This window comes from Canis lupus, chromosome 26 (assembly GCF_048164855.1).
Source record: "Canis lupus baileyi chromosome 26, mCanLup2.hap1, whole genome shotgun sequence".
Lineage (NCBI taxonomy): Eukaryota > Metazoa > Chordata > Mammalia > Carnivora > Canidae > Canis > Canis lupus.
Genome location: NC_132863.1, coordinates 40001560 through 40021514, shown reverse-complemented (window position 1 = coordinate 40021514; position 19955 = coordinate 40001560). Strand labels below are relative to the sequence as shown.

The 19955-nt window shown below is 45.4% G+C and overlaps 1 protein-coding gene across 2 annotated transcripts in view; it reads left to right on the top strand.

Annotated features, from left to right (window-relative positions):
* Nucleotides 1-11073: 11073 nt before the first annotated feature.
* SALL4 (spalt like transcription factor 4) overlaps nucleotides 11074-19955 on the top strand; it is a 19427-nt gene continuing 10545 nt past the window's right edge. For both annotated transcript variants that reach the window (XM_072801450.1, XM_072801449.1), the window contains exon 1: nucleotides 11074-11422. In XM_072801450.1, coding sequence (XP_072657551.1) covers nucleotides 11293-11422 — 130 coding nt within the window. In that variant the 5' untranslated portion in view covers nucleotides 11074-11292. The remainder of the gene's footprint in view (nucleotides 11423-19955) is intronic.

Below are 19955 nucleotides of genomic sequence, written 5' to 3'. Positions count from 1 at the left end.
GGGACACAGGAGGAGGGAGAAGCAGGCTCCACACCAGGAGCCTGACGTGGGACTGGATCCCGGGACTCCAGGATTGCGCCCTGGGCCAAAGGCAGGCGCCAAACCGCTGAGCCACCCAGGGATCCCCTGCCCCTCAGTTCTTAAAGATTTTGTTATGTGACTCAGTATCTCGCTCACCTATAATAATTCTTGGTGTTGTGTAGATCCATGAAGAGAGTCCTTATCATGGCCTGGGTGCTCAGTTCTGGGACTATCTCCACCAGGGAGCTTTGCACACACTCCAGTGCTCATATTCTCCTCATTTCCGGTAATGACATCACCACCAACATCTCAACTCCAAACATCTCTCCCTTTGACCATGTCCCAGGATCTTTCTAGCTCAGTACCTTTGGGACCCCAAGCCCTCCAGTTCCTTGACCTTCCTATAAGCTCCACGTTTAGTGGCTCTGTCACTGTTTCACCCTCCACGCCTTCCTGTCCTGCAAGGCGTGGATACTGTGGTCCATCCTTACACTCCCCGATGTTCACCCCGAACACCCTTGCTGTTTTCTTTCTCTGCTGGCTTGCCCCAGCCTGGGTTAAATCTGACTGTCAGCCCATTCTGCATCTTCATGGAAACAACTGAGGAATCAGGGAACACCTAACTCTGAGAACTTGTCTTTAAGCATACCACCACCCACATGGACCCAGCCACCCCCCTGCATTTCTGTTTTCCACTCATGCTCCCTCTCTCCTGACAGTTTCACCCTTTCCTTTCTCAGCAATCTCTCCCCTTCCTCACTCTTATTTCTAACTTCATTGACCTGATGGATGCAACTCGTGGAGGACTTCCACATGCTCCCAAGCTAAATCAACCTATTTTACTTGATGTGCACCCAAATCTTTTCCTTCTGTGCTGTTTTGGATGGAGTGTACAGCACCATAGAATGGGCCAGCACCCCATCCCTTCCCACCTTTGTGGGATCATGGCTCTGTAGTCGGTCCTTTTCTCTCCTGCATCATCAACAACTCCCTTTCCCTTGGATCCTTCCTGTCCTCTTCCAACACCTGCTATGGTATCTCCCTTGAGCTTACATCCCACCCCCCCAAGCTCTCCTTCCCATCGCACTCTGTCTCCTTCCCCCCACTCACCAGAAAACATCTTCAGAAGAGTGGACCCTCCCCAGCCCCTCCTCCCATCCTTCTCAACCATTCTAATCAGCTTTTGCCCTATGGCTCCCCTGGAGATTCTCCTGATGACTGGCCATCTCTACGTGGCCCGAGTCAACGGTCGGCCCAGGGCTTGTGTGCTTTGAAACAGGCAGTGGATCTGTCCCTCTCTTAGGAAGCACATTCCTTCCTCGGCTTCCAGGACGGCTCTTTCTTCGTCCTGATTCACTGGTGGCTCCTCCTTCTTAGTCACCTTCCCAGGTTCCTCCTCAACTTCCCTCCGTTCAAGTCCGGGGCTCCTCAGGTCTCATCTTTGCACTTGTTTCCTCCTTATCTCCCTTCACTGGCCAGAAGGTCCCAACCAGTCCTGCGGCTTCAAATACCATCTCGTGCTGCTGTCACCAGACTGCAGGGCTTCCCCTCTAAACTCCAGACTGGTCTCTTCACTGCCTTGATAGGACTTTTCCACCTGAATGTCGAATTGGCATCTCAAACGTAAGTCCCAAACAAGTAGATCTCTCAACTGCAGGCATCCCCTCTACCCCACCAGGAAATCAGCTTCTCCACCAGCCAGCTCTGTTCATGCACACAGCACTACATCCTTCCGGGTGCTCAGGGCAAGAACCTAAGAGGCATCCTTGATCATAACAAGGCCTATCAGCCCCACAATCAGGGGTATCCCCTACTCCAAGCATCTCCTCATCACTTCCACTTCTGCCTTGATCTGAGCCTCCGGCCTGTCCCTCCTGGACCACTGCAGAAGTGTGCTGCCCTTCCCAGGTCTGCCTTTCCCCCTCTGTGCCCCAGCCCTCCATGGCATTCAGAGTTCTCCTAAAACCTAGGGGAAACGTGATTCCTCTGCTCAAAACTCTCCAACAGCTTTTCATCTAAGAAAGGGGGGAGGGGCAATGTTTTACTGCTATTGTCTTCGCATTAAGACATTAAGATGAAGCCTAGTAAATATTTCCGCTCTGAGATGTTTTTGGTGCAGGACAATTAAGACTGAAGCATTCTACTCCTCACCACTTTTGAGTTATGCTTTACATCTTTGAAATGTCCTAGTGGTTGTCCCTTAAGTGGCCACTGTGAGATGACACTTGAAATCAATGGGAAAAAAACAGCAGCTTTTGTTTGGCAGAAATATGCATATGTAAAACCTAGAAAAAGATGCTCGGCATCACTAATCGCTCCGGAACAGCAAATCAAAACCATAAGGAGACACTATCTCACACCCATTGGATGGTTACTATAAAAGAAAAAAAAAAACAAAGCCACAAAACAGGGGCACTTGGCTGGTTCAGTCAAAAGAGCGTGTGACTCTTGATCTCCGGGTTGTGAGTTCAAGCCCGTGTTGACTATGAGATTATTTATATATATTTTTTTTAATTTTTATTTATTTATGATAGTCATATCACAGAGAGAGAGAGAGAGAGAGGCAGAGGGAGAAGCAGGCTCCATGCACTGGGAGCCCGACGTGGGATTCGATCCCGGGTCTCCAGGATCGCGCCCTGGGCCAAAGGCAGGAGCTAAACCGCTGCGCCACCCAGGGATCCCTAGAGATTATTTAAATAAAAATAAAACAAAACTGAAAAACCCCACAAAATAACAAGTGTTGATGAGGATGCAGAAAAATTGGACCTCTGTGCACTGTTAGTGGGGGGAAGGGGTACATAGTTATTATTTAATGGGAATGGAGTTTCATAGAATTTCAGTTACACAAGAAAAACAGTTTATGAGATTGGTCAACAATGTGAATGTTCTCAATGCCACTAAACAGTACAATTAAAAAGGATTAAGATGTTGAATTTCATGTTATGTATATTTCACAATTTTTTTTTAATTAGAAAAACAACAACAAAAAAACCTAGATCACTAAAGCCGTACAATTCCACCCCCATGACCTCTCACTTACTCCACTCCAGCTCCACTGGCCTTTTTAAGGTTCTTCAAACACGTCAAACATGTTCCTGCCTCAGGGCCTTTGCACTGTCTGTTGCCTCTGCCTGGAATGCTCTTCCCATAGTTATCTGTATGGCTCACCTCCTTCATGTCTCTGCTCACATGTCTTCTTATCAGCAAGCCCTTTCCTGATCACCCTACAAAAAAGCATCTACTGACGTTCTCTATCCCTTTACCTTGCCTTAACTGTTTTTGTAGTGCTTGCTTTTGACATATATTAAAGGTATTTGTTTATGCGATGGCAAATGTGATGACCACGGCCCTGTCATGGCATGTCTAGTCTGGAAGGGGATGTGTCTTCAATTATGCCTTTCTTGACTTCATCCCACCCCAGCCCCATTCTAGGCAGAGGCAAGAACGGTTGTGGGCACCATTTTGCAGGAGCCCACAAGGCTGGCATTAAGCTTTCACACATTCTAGGTTGTGACTGTTTGAATTCTTCATCTCTAAAATTCTTAGCACCTGGCCCCAGGCCTGGCACATGATGGACAAAAGAATTATTCATTAAAAAAAGGGGGGGGGGATGCCTGAGTGGCTCAGCTGTTGAGCATCTGCCTTTGGCTCAGGACATGATCCCGGAGTCCTGGGTTCGAGTTCCGCATCCAGCTCCCTGCAGGGAGCCTGCTTCTCCCTCTGCCTATGCCTCTCTCTGTCTCTCATGAATAAATAAAAATTAAAAAAAAAAAAAAAAACAAGAATTACTCATTGAATGAATGAATTAGTAAATCAAATAATTCTGATCCCCAAAGTCTCACATATATGGTGGGTCAACTTAATATGATGAGAATCCTTAGATAAATATTCCTGCTGTAGCCTGAAAAAAATGTGGATGGGAAGGCTAGATGTTTCCCAAACACCAGTCACATGCCAGAGACTGGACAAAAATCCTTTCTAATTTTCAAAGCAATGCCACAAGGAGAGATGAGTCTCCCCGTTTACTGGGGAAGAAAACAAGGCAAAGAGAAGTTGAGACAGCCTGGAGAGAAACCACAAGGGCAAGACCCACCCCGGGGTCTGTCTTCGTGGCCTTGTCCGTGTTGTGGCTTTTGGACATTAACCTTCAGATCACCTGGAGGATGAGAAATGAATGAAAACTTTCCTTATGTTTAACTCCCGTCTGTTTCCTTGGAATATGATTCCTTCTCTTTTGCTGTCTTGATTTACTCCCCTGCACTCTTCGTCCCCCGGTATTTTTCTTCTTCCTCGTCTGCTTTCTTCTGCTCCTGTCTGTGCTTCGCCTCCCCTCCCTCCATGTAACCCCCAGTCCTTTTGTGACCCAACCAGACTGGGACCAAGCCATTTGTTTATTTCAGAGCCCGATCTGAAAAAAGAAGTTAAAATCTCTCCGCACATTAAAACAAAGAAAGGAACATTGTATATTCCCTTTCATGGTCAAAAGATGAGCCTTTCTTCCCCATCACAAAAATCCATTTAGGTGTTTATAGACCAGTTATCTTAACAATGACGGTCCTTTGCTTTTCTCTCTGTGCCAATTAACATCCTTAATTGCCTCGCTCCAACTGTCTCACTTTTTGTGTGTTGGGGAGAGTTTCCTGACAAGTTTATTTTCAATTATAATTTATATTGCAAAGACGGATAGATATTTATGACAGTAAACTTTCCTGCATGCTGGGCTTTTAGCTCTCTAAAGGTTTGTTATAATAAAGAACGCTTCTTGGGGCAAATTTACAGAAGCGACTTCTCAGTGATTTTTTTTTTTTTTAAGACAGTTTAGAATAAGCACTTTTGGGAAGGGGGAGGCAGTATTTGTGTCTGGTAGATTAAAAAGCAAGAGAAACCTTTAGAAAATGCTGTGGGTGCCAATGAAGAAATGTTTTAAGCAAAGAATGAATCAGAACTGTAAAAAAAAAAAAAGAGAGAGAGAGAGAGAGGAAATGAAAAGGAAAGCATTTTTAGCTGAAAAATTGTTCAATCAATTGAACCTTCGACTTGTTTTTGAAAATCTATATATTTCTCCTGTCCAGTTACGAAATATGTGAGCGTCCTGATAAGCATGTTTATGGGCTTACCCATTTAGCCTGATCACTCATGTTACCGAGGCTCCTGTCTTGCACAAGAGCCCACAAAGGGAATAAGATAGGATTTGGAAAATGCTCTTGAAGGGTTGTGAATTTGTGAAACACCAACATTCATTTCAGGACAACTCAGGACAGGAGGCCTTAAGGAAAGAAATCCAAAATTTGAACAGAGCTCCAAGAACAGGATGGTCATTGAAATAGTATCCATGAAAAAAAAAAAAAAAAAAAAAAAAGAAATAGTATCCATGAGAAAGACAAACAACTCAAATGTATAACAGGGGCTGGTTAAGCAAATTAAAGGTTTGTTTCCAGAGTGAAGAAAATTACATTATAAAACACATTTACAATGTGTTTTTTTTTTTTTTTTTTTTTTTTTTAATGTGGTGGGAAAGGCTTATGACATCCTGGCTCAGTAAAATAAACGGAACTCCAGACTGTATTTTCAAATTGATCTCAATTAATGTTAAAGGTATGATATTCATGGAAGAAAGATTAGAAGAAAATTCACTAGAATGTTATCTTTCTCTGATCTGCAGAGGAAGCAGATAAATTACTCAAATCATCCCATGAGCGAATATAAGATTGCAGTTGTGCAATCTTTGAGGGAAAAGGCAAGAATGCAGGGGTTTGATTTAGTTGGGGGAGGTTAAGAAGGCTCCCCTGGAAAAGATAAGAGGATTTGATTGTGATTTAGTATTTCAAGTTTTATTTAAAAAAAAAAAAAGTCTTACTATTAAAAAAAAAAAGTTTTAGGTTGATGCTAACATGGTCTTGAAATCACATTGCCTATAGACCTGGTTTTTCAACTCTGGCGCTATTGACATTTTGGGTCAGATAATTCCTTGTGGTTGGGGCTCTCCTGGGCATTGTAGGGTGTTAGTAGGACCCCAGGCCTCTACCATCTAGATGACAGTAGCCCTCTTGAGTTGTGACAACCAAAAACTGGCTTCAGACATTGCCAAACATCCCCTGGGTGGGAAGGAAGCAAAATCACCCCCCATTGAGAACCTCTGCTGTGGACTTGGAGAATCAACATTCTCTACAGCACGTGAGTGCCTGCGATTGACCTCAAGACCTGCATGCCTGGGCTAGAGTGAGCTAGTCCAGTGGCTGAGGAACAAAAGTGCCCCTCGTATCAATTTTTTCATTCTTTGTCCATCTGTAGTCTTCAACTGAAGAACCGACAGGAGAAATTCTCTTTGCTGACATTTCTTTCCTGCTTTAATGAATAGTGGAGTATTAATACTTTTTTTTTTTTTTTAATATACACTTGTAGGCTTCCATATATTAGCAGCAACTAGGAAGACTAATTAGAGCAGGAAATTGTTCGATACCAATTTGGGATGGATAAAATGGCAACATGTTGAGATATCAAAATGAGGGAGGAGGAACATAATCAGTTAAGTGGTGATTATTGCAATTAGCCAGCCTTTGCAACCATAAATCATCCCAACAGAGGGGCTCCAGGCCAGGACACTCGGAAAAGTGGACATTTGGCCCCATAATAAAGTACTCCTGGTGAATTACAAGCATGGTTTCTTAAGCAGTTTTAGCTCAACTTCTAAATCTCTAGAATTTGAAGAGTTCCTTCCAGAAATAAAGACTTCCATGAGGCAGGCAGATATCAAATCGATGAAAGTCCATAGCCTCCCAGAGGGTGATCCATGCTGAGAAAAACGCCCTTCTATACTTCCCGAATCCAAACCTCGCATTTCCCAAATTAAAGCAGCAATGGTTCCCATGTCGGTCCACGTGGCCGTTTCCTGGTATGAATAATTAGAGACCCAAAGAGGCATACTTTTGCAGGGGCAGATCATGATTTATGGACACCAGCCTTGCCACTTTAGCCTTTTCAAGCTTGTGATGCTGGGAATCCCACATAGGAAAAAAAAAACACCCCCATATTTATGGTCCTTTCAATTATAGGGATAATCACATATCTAATTACCTTCCTAAAAACAGCTTGTTTAGGTGTGCTTTACATAGCATAAAATTCATCCCTTATATTTATATGTTATGTACAGTTTGAGAATTTTTAATAAATTAATACAATTGGATGGCCATCCATTTGTAATTGCCTTGTTTCCCCAGTTTTGGTAAAATACAATTTTACCATCTCAACCGTCTTTAGGTGTATCATTCGGTGGTATTAAGAACATTCAGGGGATCTCTGGGTGGCTCAGTGGTTTGGCGCCTGTCTTTGGTCCAGGGCCTGATCCTGGAGACCCAGGATCGAGTCCCGTGTTGGGCTCCTGGCATGGAGCTTGCTTCTCCCTCTGCCTGTGTCTCTGCTCCCCACCCCACCAAGTCTATCATGAATAAATAAATAAAATCTTTAAAAAAAAAAATTCACAGGGCTGTGCAATCTCCAGATCTCTATCTTGCAAAACTGAAACTCCATACCCATTAAACAACTCCCCATCCCCCCTTCCTATAAGTACCTCACGTAAGTGGCATCAAATGGCATTTGTCTTTTTGTGACTAGCTTATTTCCTTTAGCGTAATGTCCCCAAGGTTCATCTACATTGTAGCACGTGCCAGAATTTCTTTCGTTTTTAAGGCTGAATAATTCTTTGTATGTATACACCACATTTTGTTTATCCATTCATCTGTGGGTGAACCCTTGGGTTGCTTCCACGTTTTAGCTCTTGCGAATAATGCTGCTACAAACATGGGTGTACAAATATCTTTTCATGTCCCTGTTTTTGGTTCTTTGGGGGCACACACCCAGAAATGGAAATGCTGCATCAGATGGTAATTCGGTGTTTGCTTTTTTTGAGGAACTGCCATACTGTTTTCCATAGCGGCTGCACCAATTTATATGCCCACCAACGGTAATTGCCTTTTAATACTTTATCTTATATTCAGGCCTGCAAAAATCATTTACCATTGACGGATTCACTCATTATTATTTATTGTGACTTCTGTGTTCTATTGCCGTGGCTAAGGGCTTGGGACTCGGTGGTGAAGCCTCCGCGTGGCCTGCCTGGTGAAAAAGAAGCAATAAACGGATATACAATTAAATCTATAATCATAAATTTTGAACCATGCGATAAAAGGAAAGTCTTGGCTCCTAGCAGACTAAGAGGTGAGACCCGATTTGGATGAGGAAAGGTGGGTGTTAGGCAGGGAAGGCTGAACTGAAGACTGGAAATTTAGGAGGGAAGGGCCAAATGAGGCAGGAGCTCTGAGCTTCATGAAACAGGAATAAAAAAAGGCTTTTAATGAGGATGGGATTATGTATCCCAAATAACCTCATTGACAGTAAAGCCTCAGTTTTCATAGACTGCTTGCCTGAAAAATAAAACAAGAAATGAATTTCCCAACAATTCCTGCCCAGGGCAAACAGTGAAAATGATTGGATTATATAAACCCAGTCACCTAACAGAAGGCATTAAAAAGTTTAATACAATCTTCTACTTTGATCTTTGTTTTTGTTTGTTTGTTTGTTTGTTTGTTTTTTCCCTAGTCCTACTCAGGTCTTTTGGCTGTTCAAGGAATAATAAATAATCCAAAAAACTGCCTTTGATTAGGAACTTGCCTGTAGCCCTCTATTCTCCATTCACCCTCTCCTCCCCTCTAGGGTCTTTCCTCCTACTCCTGCTCGCTGGCTGCAGCTCACTGTTGGAGGTAGGCTCAAAACCTGTACTGCATCCTTTTCTTGATATGAAGTTCATGGAACGTTTCTTTTGGAGAAAAACTTCTCCTTGATTTTTACATGTAGAATTTACTTCTACAGAGCCTGGAGTTTTCCAGGACAGTTTTAATGTTGCACAAGTTTTCTTTTACCCCAATGTTTCCTTGTTTTTATTTTCTTGTCTGCATTCAGCTTCAGGTGCATGACAGGTTTGGGGATACGGTAAGAATTTTGGAGCCGAGTTTAGGGATCAACCACCAATCAGCTCAGCCACTTCCTAATTAAGTCACTTCACGTCTCTGAGCCTCAGTTTCCCTGGGAAAATAAAACAAGGGAGTGTGTGTTTAGGGAGTCTGCGGCACATAACAGCGCTCAAACAGTAATTATTATCATCATCACTTGGAGATGCAAGCGGCAGTTTTTTGACCTTGTTCTAAGCAGAAATGATGAAACTAACAACTAAAATAATTATAAGAAACCTTACCTTTAATGAAGTTTTCTTTAAGCCACTAATATGTCTTGAGCTATAAACCTACTGTACATTCATTTAGATTTCTCAATTACATCTCCTGCCACACCATGTTAAACAGAAAAGGTGTTAGGAATATAAGTAAATTAGTCAGCAAAGCAGGTGTTAATTGGCTTTTTTACTCAGTATGAGAATTCTAAACAGCTTCCATGTATTATTAAACCAAATTCTTACCTTCCCAACTTTGGCCATTGACTGTAATTCTATCTTTTTTGCTTTAGGGGACTTACATAAAACAAAGCGAAACATTTTCAAGCGGAGACTCAAAAATTGGAGGTTAACCTTCTTTCAGTAAGTTTTTATTGATGGCCATGAATATCAAAAAGATGATCAAGCTGATTTATTCTCCTCCTTGGGATGTCCAAATACCCAGGTGAATGTATTTATGAGCCCAGCATTCTATTTTGCTTGCATTTCTGATGAGCTTACAAGAAACTCTTACAAGCTGGGAACTTGATATATAACTAATGGAGCAAATGCAAGGCACAAATGTGGATGGTTTACAGTTCTCTTACAATGAAGTAAAAGCCAAATAAAGACGCAGGCCCGGAGGCGTCATGGAAACACCAATCACAGACTGAGAAGGCTGAAAATTTCATCATTTATTCGACATTTTTTGAGCATTTACCTTGCGCGAGGCAATTAATGGAATTAAATATAGGGATTTACTGTATCAATGCGTATACATGTAATATTATACATACACAATTTTAGAAAATGCCAGGTATCCCGGCGTCAGGATGATGCAATCACTCTGAACTATACCCCTTTTTCATAATGAAGTCTTTATTGCAAAAAATTCCAATAAAGATTAGTTTAGTGACACTCAGATACTCTAACAGTACTCATTGCTATTGCATGGGAGATGTAAGAGCATTGTCTCAGCAATAAAATATGATGTTATCAGACATTTATGGCTTTGTGGGGGAAAAAATGCAATTGCTTGCTGTTTTGATATTATCTCTGACTATACTGGCCTTTAATCTGCCTTTTCAGTATTTGGTTTCAGTCATTTTAGAGTGAAAATAAACCTCCAAACCAAAAACCAAGGTCGCCTTTTAACAACAAACCAACCTTTGTGAATATGAATCCTGGGGTTGGGGGGCGGGGGGAGAGGCTATTAGTTAGCATTTCAAGAAAATAAATCATGGTAAAAGGATAATCTGAAATTTTGGAAATTCCAAGGCCACTTGCAGAGTTGCGATGGATTGGGAAGGTCGAATCAAATCAACCACCATGTTCACTCTTCTTCAGGCATCTAGAAATTCCATTTAAGCATCGCAATCAAAAATAAGATGGAAGGTGACACAGGTCACATCCCAGTTTTTTGTTTGCAGGTTTTTTGTGTTTGTTTGTTTGTTTGGTTGGTTGGTTGGTTGGTTTTGGGTTTTTGGTGGTTTTTTTTTTTTTTTTTTTTTTGTTAATTGGTAGATGTAAAAATCAAGCCAAACTGTTCCACTGAAAAGACCTTCCAACCCCGGCTTGCGCGGATATCAACCTTCCAAAAGTGATTTTTGGAGCAACGCCACCCCATACGCTCCTTCCAAAAGTTTTACGGACGCTCCTGGTTTTGAATAAGCACACGATTATTTTTATTCTTCTCTCCAAGGACTCAGATAGCTGGGGCGAGGATGGGTCCCCCCTCCGATTTCGTGCACGATCCAGCCAATCTGAGCCCGGATGCTAATTAGTTGCGCTCCCCCGACGAACACGCCTTTGTCGCCGGCAGGGCCGGACTACAAAGCCCAGAATGCCTCGCCCCTCCCTGATCAATGAGGGCTTATTTAAATGATCTCTGAGGTCTTGGACTCAGGCCAATCAGCTGTCAGGGCTCATGATAAATCGCAATGCATTATTGATAATAATAATTACTGGGACATGCGCGTTCCGGCCGAAGGGGGGTAAATTTCCCAACTCCAGGAATTTGTGGCGGAGTGGGCAAATAACCGCGGCTCTCCAGGCGGCCCGATGCTCGCACCATGTCGAGGCGCAAGCAGGCGAAACCCCAGCACATCAACTCGGAGGAGGACCAGGGCGAGCAGCCCCCGCAGCAGCCGGCCCCGGAGTTTGCAGATGCGGCCGCAGCGGCGCCGGCGGCGGGGGAGCCGGGTGAGCCGGGCTGGGGCGCGCGCCGGGGGCGGGCAGCTTCGCGGGCGCTCGCCGGACCCTGGGGGGCGCGGGCTTCGGGGGGCCGGCGCCTCGCAGCGCGCATTCTGGCAGGCACCGAGGTCGGGGGGCTCCGTGCTGGGGGCGCGAGGCACCCTCGCCCCCCGCCCCCTCGTTAATTCCACTTTTTTTTTTTTTTTTTTTTTTCCTCCACCGCTTCCCTCCTCTCGTGTAAGTTTCACCCCCAGGTCTCGTAAGCCTGACCCCCACCCTCTCTGCCCCTCAATTCCTGAAAGGTTCCCTCCTCGTCCCTCGCCCCTTAATTGGTTCCACTCCCCTCGCCGGTAGCCTCCTCCCCCCGCCCCCCCCCCCACTTGTAACTTCGGTTCCCCTCCTCCCTCTCTGGCGCCGCTTTTAAAAAGAAAGACCCCGGGGGTTCCCCACCTTTCTCCCTGCCCCCCCCGGGGGGGGCTGTTCTGGGAGGCTGGAGACGGGGCGCGCTCCTGGAAGGCCCCCCGGGGGAGGGCGATCTGTTGCACGCGCCCCTCCAGGGCCGGGTCCGGCCGGGCCGGGCCGGGAGGGCAGGGGGAGGGGGCGCGACCTCTCCCCACCTCCGGGAGCTGGGGTGCGGGCCACCCGCTCTCTGGAGGCCCCGAAGAGGGCTGGCGGGGGGAAGGCGCAGGATCGCTCATTAAAAAAAAAAAAAAAAAAAAAAAAAAAAATTAAGGTTTTAGCTTTTTTTTTTTTTTTTTCCCCCGTCCTCGCTGGGCTTTGCCGCCTGCCGATCTTCGCCCTAACCTTTCGGGGCCTGACCTCCAGCCATCTTTGATTTCCGACTTCCTAAAAATAACCGCGGCGCGCGGGAGGGGCGCGGGGCTCGGGGCCGGGGGCGCGGGGGCGCGGGCGCGCGGCGGGGTGCCCCGGCCTGGAACCCTGCGGGGCTTTTCCGGGGCGCCCGGCTGCCCAGAAGCGCGCCCCGGGGGCGCGGGGGGGGCGCGGAGAGGTCGGGCCAGGGCTGGGCGGTCGCGGCCGGGGCGAGCTCCCGGGGCGGGGAGGCGCTCGGACCCCGGCCCCTTGCGGAGGAGGCGGCGGGAGCGGGGCGCGCGCCCACCCGGTCCCCCCCCCCCGGTCCCGGCCCGCCAAATTGTCGCCTGATAAGTTTTTAGCTGCGCGTGGGGGGAGGGGGCGTTGTTAGCCTCCTCTGGGGCCTTGTGGGTCGTTTTCCCTCCTCCCCGCCTGCTTTCTAATTTCTCAGCCGCCCGTGGGAGTGTGCGCTGCAACCCCAGCCGCTGGAAGCCACCGCTCCGACGGGCGCTGCTTCGGGGCTACCTCCCCCTTCTTGGGGATGTAGTGGGTTTCCCGAATTTATAATGGGTTTAATGTAAATCCCTGTTTTTTTTCTTTTTTTCTTTTTCACACGCACCCCCCCCCCCCACGTTCTCCACCCCCCCACCCCCCTACCCCCAGCCCGCAAATAACATTTTTCCAGGGCAAATGAAAGAGATCAGCTCGACGAGGGGCGGCTGTGCGTTTTCGGGGCGTCTGATGGTCTGGGCGGCGCGCACCCGGGGTCCCAGGGGGATGGACTCTCTTTGTGCCGTGGGTGGGGGGGCGGTGGGGGGAGAGCGTGCAGAGGCTCGGTCGCCTGGCCCACCTGGAACAAAAGGGTTAACCCTCCGCCCGCCCGCTTCCTCCCAAGAGGAGGGGCGAGCTCCGGGCTCTGACCCCTCCCCTGGTTCTGCTCTGACCTCCCCATTCTCCAGCCCCCTTCACTTTTGGTGGGCGCACGCCAGGGGCGCTTTGGGTGGTGGTTGGCACCTTTGCGGGGAGCGTGTCACCGGGCGGCTTCTTCAATGAGCGCGGCTTGGAGTTGGCAGTTAACCCGAGCTAGGCTGGGGCTCTCCGGCCTGGCTGTGCGCTCCGCTCCCTCCACGATTTGGGGGCGGCCGTGGGGGGGTCGTTATCGATCGCTGGGGTCCGAGCCGACCGCCGAGTTGCGCGCGGGCGCCCCCTGGAGGCCCTGCCCGGAGCCACACGCTTTGCGGAGAGGCGGGTCCCCTCGCAGGTACCGGCTCACACCTGATGGGTGGGACGGGCTGCGGGGTGGGGATGCCGAGCGCAGGATGGGCGCCCCTGGCAACTTCAGCCACTGGCTTGCGCGAGCCCGGGCTGTACCTGCTGTTCTCTGGAATTCTTTTCAAGAATTCCTCGATCCTAGAATGTGTTTGCAGGATCTCCAGTTGCCCCCACGGGACAGAAGGTAGCTTCCCCGGGCAGTTTAATGACTGCCTTTTTCATCTGAGCAGCCTGTCTGTAGGTACCTATCTGTATGCTCAGTACGTATAGCTGTATAGAGAGACACACATAGATCCATATAGGCAGATCTGTATAAATAGATAGATACATAGACCTGTGCAATTTTAAAAAGTTAAAAGACTTGGGCCCGGACCTATTTTGCAAAACCAAATTTGAGATCCACTTGTAAAGAATGCAGTTCTTGAGGGAGGAAGGTGGAGTTTGGAGATCAATTAGCAGATCAAAAAATCTGCAGGTGGGCAGTGGACTCACGCTACATATGGGGGGAAATTAGCATTTTCTCAAAAGAGTTTCGAAGGCCCTTTGTGCTAAACTGGATTACAACCATCAACGATTAAGATCCCCAAGTTTCAAACAACTGCCTCGCCCCAGTTTCTAAACTGAAATGACCTCCCCTGGCTATAAGGATTTTGAGAAGAGGGCACTTGGAAGTCCCCGTTTTAATTGTGGGAGAGGGAGAAATCTCGATGACAGTAGCTTGCGTGTTGCAGGCCGACTCTCTGTGTTTCGATCATAGTTTCTGATAGAGAAAGGGGCTCCAGCTTGCCCGGAGCCCCCTTTGTTCCGTTAAAAATGAATTACACACATCGGTACTTGGTCATTTCAGCCTCCACTAGCTTCCTCATGGGTGGGGGGTGGGGGCGTGGGGAGCCATCTTGGGAGCAGGAGATGGAGTTAGCACTTCCTCTTTTTAAATGAAGTTAGTGTTTTGGTAAGGTTTAGAGATGTGCATTCCAGTCTGATTGTATGACTTTCAGCTGTGTAACTTTGAGACCTGTCCAATTACTCTGAGCTTTTGGATTTTTCCTTTATACAAAAGGAGGTAGAGAGTCCTGTTCAGAGAATTTCAACTGCAGAAGACCCACTGTGTGCTGGCAGCGTGATCAGTAATTAGTTTTGTTCAAAATAACAATGTTTTCGGTTTTATTTGCGTCAAGAGAGTTCTGAACTGCCAACTGAGATGATTCTGCAGTTTTTAAACTGTAGCCTAAGTAAGTGCCGGACACCAGGCTGGGACCTCAAGTACATTATCTTTAACTCTCATTTGTACTCATTTTAGAGTAAACAGTAGCTCCGGGTTGAAAATGGCTTGCTCATGGTTGATTTTTAGCCATGCTTTGAATCCAAGGAGCTGTTTATCATGATCTGACTCTGGTTGGTTATGAGATGGGATTTTCCATCAGTTCCTTTGAAGGAGCCATGATGAGTGTTTAGCTGGTCGAATTTGACGATCTCTTCTCCCTTTTAACATCTGAGATGTGCTTTTGGGACCTTACATTTAAGAGGTCTTTAGGAAGAGGGTTGGAAATAAAACAGTGTTTGCATTTCATGCTCTGGGCCTTAGGGCCCTGGAAAAATCATGGGGAAGAGTTCAACAAGTTCCCTCTTTCATCAGCCCTTAACCTGTTGTACTTTTGGTTCATCAAAGAAAGCATCTAAACCATTTTAAAAGACTAAATCCAAACAAGTACTGCATCTCCAGTTACCACCATCCTTTATTATTTTTTTTTCCAAGTGAATTTCATGACTGTCAAGTCTTTGTTCTGGGAGTGACTCTGTAGAAGGGACTGACAAAAGTCCCTGCCTGCATGGAGTTTACAAGTTTGCTTAAAAGATGAGCCCCAGTTGAAGGAAAATGGGACCTATCTCTTAATGTAAATAGCAGAACTCAAGACACATTAACAGCTGTTACAACCTTCTTTGATTCTTTTACTGTTCTTCCTTTTCAGCAGAGTCCCTGAATTTTGATCCAAGACTGTTTGGAACAAGTTTTTAGCTCTTAATTAAGTAGAACTTAATTATAGCTCTGATTTGCCATGTATGAATTGAGTTAAAGCCTTGTTACTTAAGTGTTTCTGGATTGCTGAATTGAGATGTAAAATTAAACCGGTAAATGGGAGCTTTCTTTTAGCTGGTTCAAAGGAAATCTTTTACTTTTGTTTTTTGGTAAGCAATTATCCTGTGGGTGGGGGAGGGTTGAAGATATTGTATACTTTAGATAATCTACTCATTGTGATTCTTTTAATATAGAAATGGGGAGGGAGATAAGCTTGAGTCATAATGCTTTTCTCAAGATTATACAGGTTTTATTTTTTAAGCATTTTCGGGTCTCCAGAATTTGATTGGCTTCTAGTAGATGAGCTTTTCTTCTATACAATAGTAAGAGTATTTTCTATCCATTTGGCAGTGATTGAATCTAAGACCCCTGCTGGGTTTACTGCATTCTTCCAACTTATTGGATAACTAGATGCTGAGAGATAACATTCCTAAAATTCGGAGTGGGGGTGGGGTGGAAAGATGGGAGAACTAGTTGCCGGGTAATCTCTCTGAACTTTGCTTTTTCCTTTCGGGAAGGGTTAACTTAAGCGGAGCAGGCAATTGTTCATAACTCAGACCTCTTACTCTCGGGCAAATAAGGCTTCGGTATTTGCCAGCGGTGGTCTGGATGTAGAAGTACGTTTTACTGCACATGCATTCAGAGCTGCCGCTGTTTTAAGACTCAAGTGGGATGTTGCTGGCTTTGCATCCAGGCTACAGAAGAGGCCAGCCTGTGTATACAGTGAAGGCAAGCTGGTATTCAGGTTGTAAATCACTCTTGGAAACTGTTAGATCCTTCTAGTGCCGAGGGCTTAACCTTTTTTGTGCCATAGATTCCTTCTCAACAGAATGTATTTTTTTTTTTTAAAGCAAAAAATACACAGAAAATACCAAGGAAGTAAACTGCATTGAAATGGTTATCAAAACCCAAAGCATTTACAATATAATAACATGCTTCTTTATGAAGACATTAAATAAGATTAGCACAGCTGGTCAGGTGACCCAGAATTCCCGGTAATGTAACAGCATTCACATCATATGAAAAGATCTGCTTTTTCTACAAATAACACCGTGGGGTGTTTCCTACATTTGTAATGGAAAGAAATGTTAAATTTTAGTTTGGATTAGTGAAAACAAAGATTTTTTTTTTCCTTCTCTAATTTCATGGACTACAGTTAAAGAATGCTAGTTTAGAACCTGCTTTCAATGAAGGAATATTGTCCCCAAGGGGGTAAACATTTTTTGAGGGAGCAGGGACAGAAAACTTGGTAAGTGTGGATTGTAGCCTTCCGAAGGACCGCAGTGCATAACATATAAACACAGACATATTTGTGGTATTAAAATTTCAAGGAGGGGGCCGGTAGTTAGGAAAACAAAGCTTTAGAACCCTCCATAGAAGCATGAAATAAAGTTTGAGAAACTCTGTTCTAGAAGAAACCAAATGAGTCCACCAAGTTGTAGTGCTCCTCTAGATAGTACTTAAGAATACAATCCCTGATCTTTTTCTAGTTAGCAGCTTGTTACCTGGAGCCACTTAATTATTCCTGAGCCTCAGTTTCCACGATGACAAATTGGGATCGAGGACGCTGGCTTGATTTCGTGGTTGCAGAGATGAGTGGGTTAAGGGTGCAATAGCATGTGCTGTGTTGTTTGTGGAGGGTGGTGGTGGTTTTCCTGACAGTGGAATGGGAATTCTTGTATGGACTTTATTGGAGATTTCCAGAAGTTAAAATGGTGGAGTCCAAGGGCTTTGACATGCTAATGAAAAAGAAACCATAGTACAAAAGTGGATACTTTGAAGTTTTCTCTTACATCTCAGTCTGTGGCCTTAACGCTCCCAAGAGCTAGAGCCCACCAGTAGTTTCTCTTACTTTAGACGGAAATTTTCCCCATACATATTTATATCTTTATCCACAAACACAGATGGGACCACAGATAGACAGCCCCTTCTCTTCTTCCTCTTGAAATAAATCCTGGGCAGTTGTCCTCCAGAGCAGCACATGTAACCTAGATCTGCTTGATTTTTGTAGTCTCCTTTTTTTTCTGTACCCTGATGTGTTTAACCTGAACCTTATGGCTTGACCAGAGTTTGCTGTTTGTTAATATGAGAAATGCATCCCTGTATTTCATACAGTAAATTCCCAACGAGGGTCAAAGGAGAACTGCACTAACCTGGTGATGTAGCCACAGTGCTCAGAAGGAGCTGTATCTCTTTGTAGGCACCTACCAATAGTGTGTATTTCCCTCCCAAGAGGAACTTGTTCAGAAGTTCTACTTTTTGAAGTTCTGGATACATAGTTGCCAGAATTGCTTTTCCAGAAAGAGTGCCCCATAACACCTACTCTAACACCTCATTTCAAGTACTGGGAAAGTGTAGGGATAGATCTTATATTCTGGGAATTGACAAATATTTTTAAGTTGATTCTTGAACTGTAACTGGGAACAGTATTAGGACTGCAAGGAAAGAGGTGTACTTACCTATTGAACTTCACCTGGAAAAGTAGCAGGGGTGCGTTGTGTCCTAACTTTTAAAGTCCCTTCTGAGAGTCCCAGAAAGATAGTAGTGTGTGTCCTAGCCCTCTTTTCCCTTCCTTGCCAACTTTTTTTTTTTTTTTTTTTTTTTAAGATTTAGTTTATTTATTTGTAAGAGACACAGAGAAGTAGAGACACAGGCAGAGGGAGAAGCAGGCTCCCTGTGGGAGCCCAATGCGGGACTCATCCCAGGGCCCCAGGATCATGACCAAAGGCTCAAACCCTGAGCCACCCAGGTGCCCCACCTTCCTTGCCAACTCAACCCCTCAGGCTTTTCTGTGGTCCTTGGTGTGTCTTTGAGAGGAAAGATAGTTGCAGTGTTAACAGAAGAAACATTATGTATGGTAGGAAGGAGGGAGGATCTGGGTGTCCCAAGCCTGGGTTTTAATATTGACTCTGCAGGGGTTTTTTGTTTAAGACTTTATTTACTTATTCATGACAGGGAGAGACCTAGGCCTAGGGGAGAAGCAGGCTTCCTGTGGGGAGCCTGATGTGGGACTGGATCCCAGGACCCCAAGATCACTCCCTGAGCCAAAGGTAGACACTCAACCACTGAGCCACCCAAGTGCCCCCTTGCCCTGCAGTTTATCAGTTGTATTACCTTGGGCAAAATGAAGTCCTCTGTGCCTCAGTTCCCCTCTTGGTAAAACAATAATAGCCCCTACCTCATAGAGTTATAACCTTTGAATTGTTCAGAATTATACCTGGCACATAGTAAGAATTCAGAAATTATCTGTAACTATTTTTTAATTGTGCTACCTTGGGCAAGTCATGATACCTGAATTTGTTTTTCTCATCTGTAAATGGAGCTGATATCGAATCGGTTGGATGAATACAGTATGAGGTACCAAGAGGTCCCTAGTTGGAACTACAGACAGTAGTACCAGGGTCATCTTTTCACCATTGGGTCCCTATCTCCCCTGCTTTGGGCACAGTAGGAGGTGGGAAGTATTGGGAAATGAGTTAGGCATTCAGTGACCATTTTTATAAGCTTTGTTCTGTTTGCCCAGCTAACCATTTGAGCCATTAGAGATAGAAGATGTAGAGAAACTCTTTCCTGAGCACCTGCATATCTGCACTTTGCCCAGATCCCATCCAGGATGGTGTCAGGCACATTAGTAGGCACTTGACACATTTGTTGTTGTTTTTTAAGATTTATTTATTTATTTGAGAGCAAGCAAGTGAGCACACAGAGGGAGAGGGAGAAGCAGACTCCCCACTGAGCTGGGAGCCCAGTTTCGGGGCTCAATCCAGGACCCTCCGGGGTTCGTGACCTGAGCCGGAAGGCAGACACTTAACTGAGCCACTCAGGCACCCTGACACAGTTAACTGAATCACTTGACTTAACCCAGGCATAGCTACCTTATGAGGCTTTCATGATTATGGATGTTTCAGGCAAATTCTGAAGGGTAAGGCTACCATATCAGACCTGTTGTTCACAGGTAAGTGCTGGAATAACCCTAACCTGCTTTCCCTACCCTGGCAGTCCAGACCTGTTTGTAGCTAGCTGTTGGCTCTTTCTCCCTGGCCCACCCCTAACCCAAACACACCTTACAAAACTTCATGTAGGCCACCTTAACATAAATGTTAAAGAACCGCTTTTTGAAACTCTGAAATCTATAGATGTTCTCAAGAAAAATACACTTTCCTTTTCCAAGATCTGTTCTTTCCCCATACTCTGGACTCTTCTGTCAAAACCCCATAGTTTTAGGGAGTACAGTCCCCCAAGGAGTTGAGAGGCAAACTATATTAGTCTGCTTTTAAAAGTAATGATTTCAAAAAAAAAAAAAAAAAAAGTAATGATTTCTTAAAAGTGATGTGTATCTTTCTTGGCCTTTTCCCATGCATTCGTACGTTTCACACAGGTTTT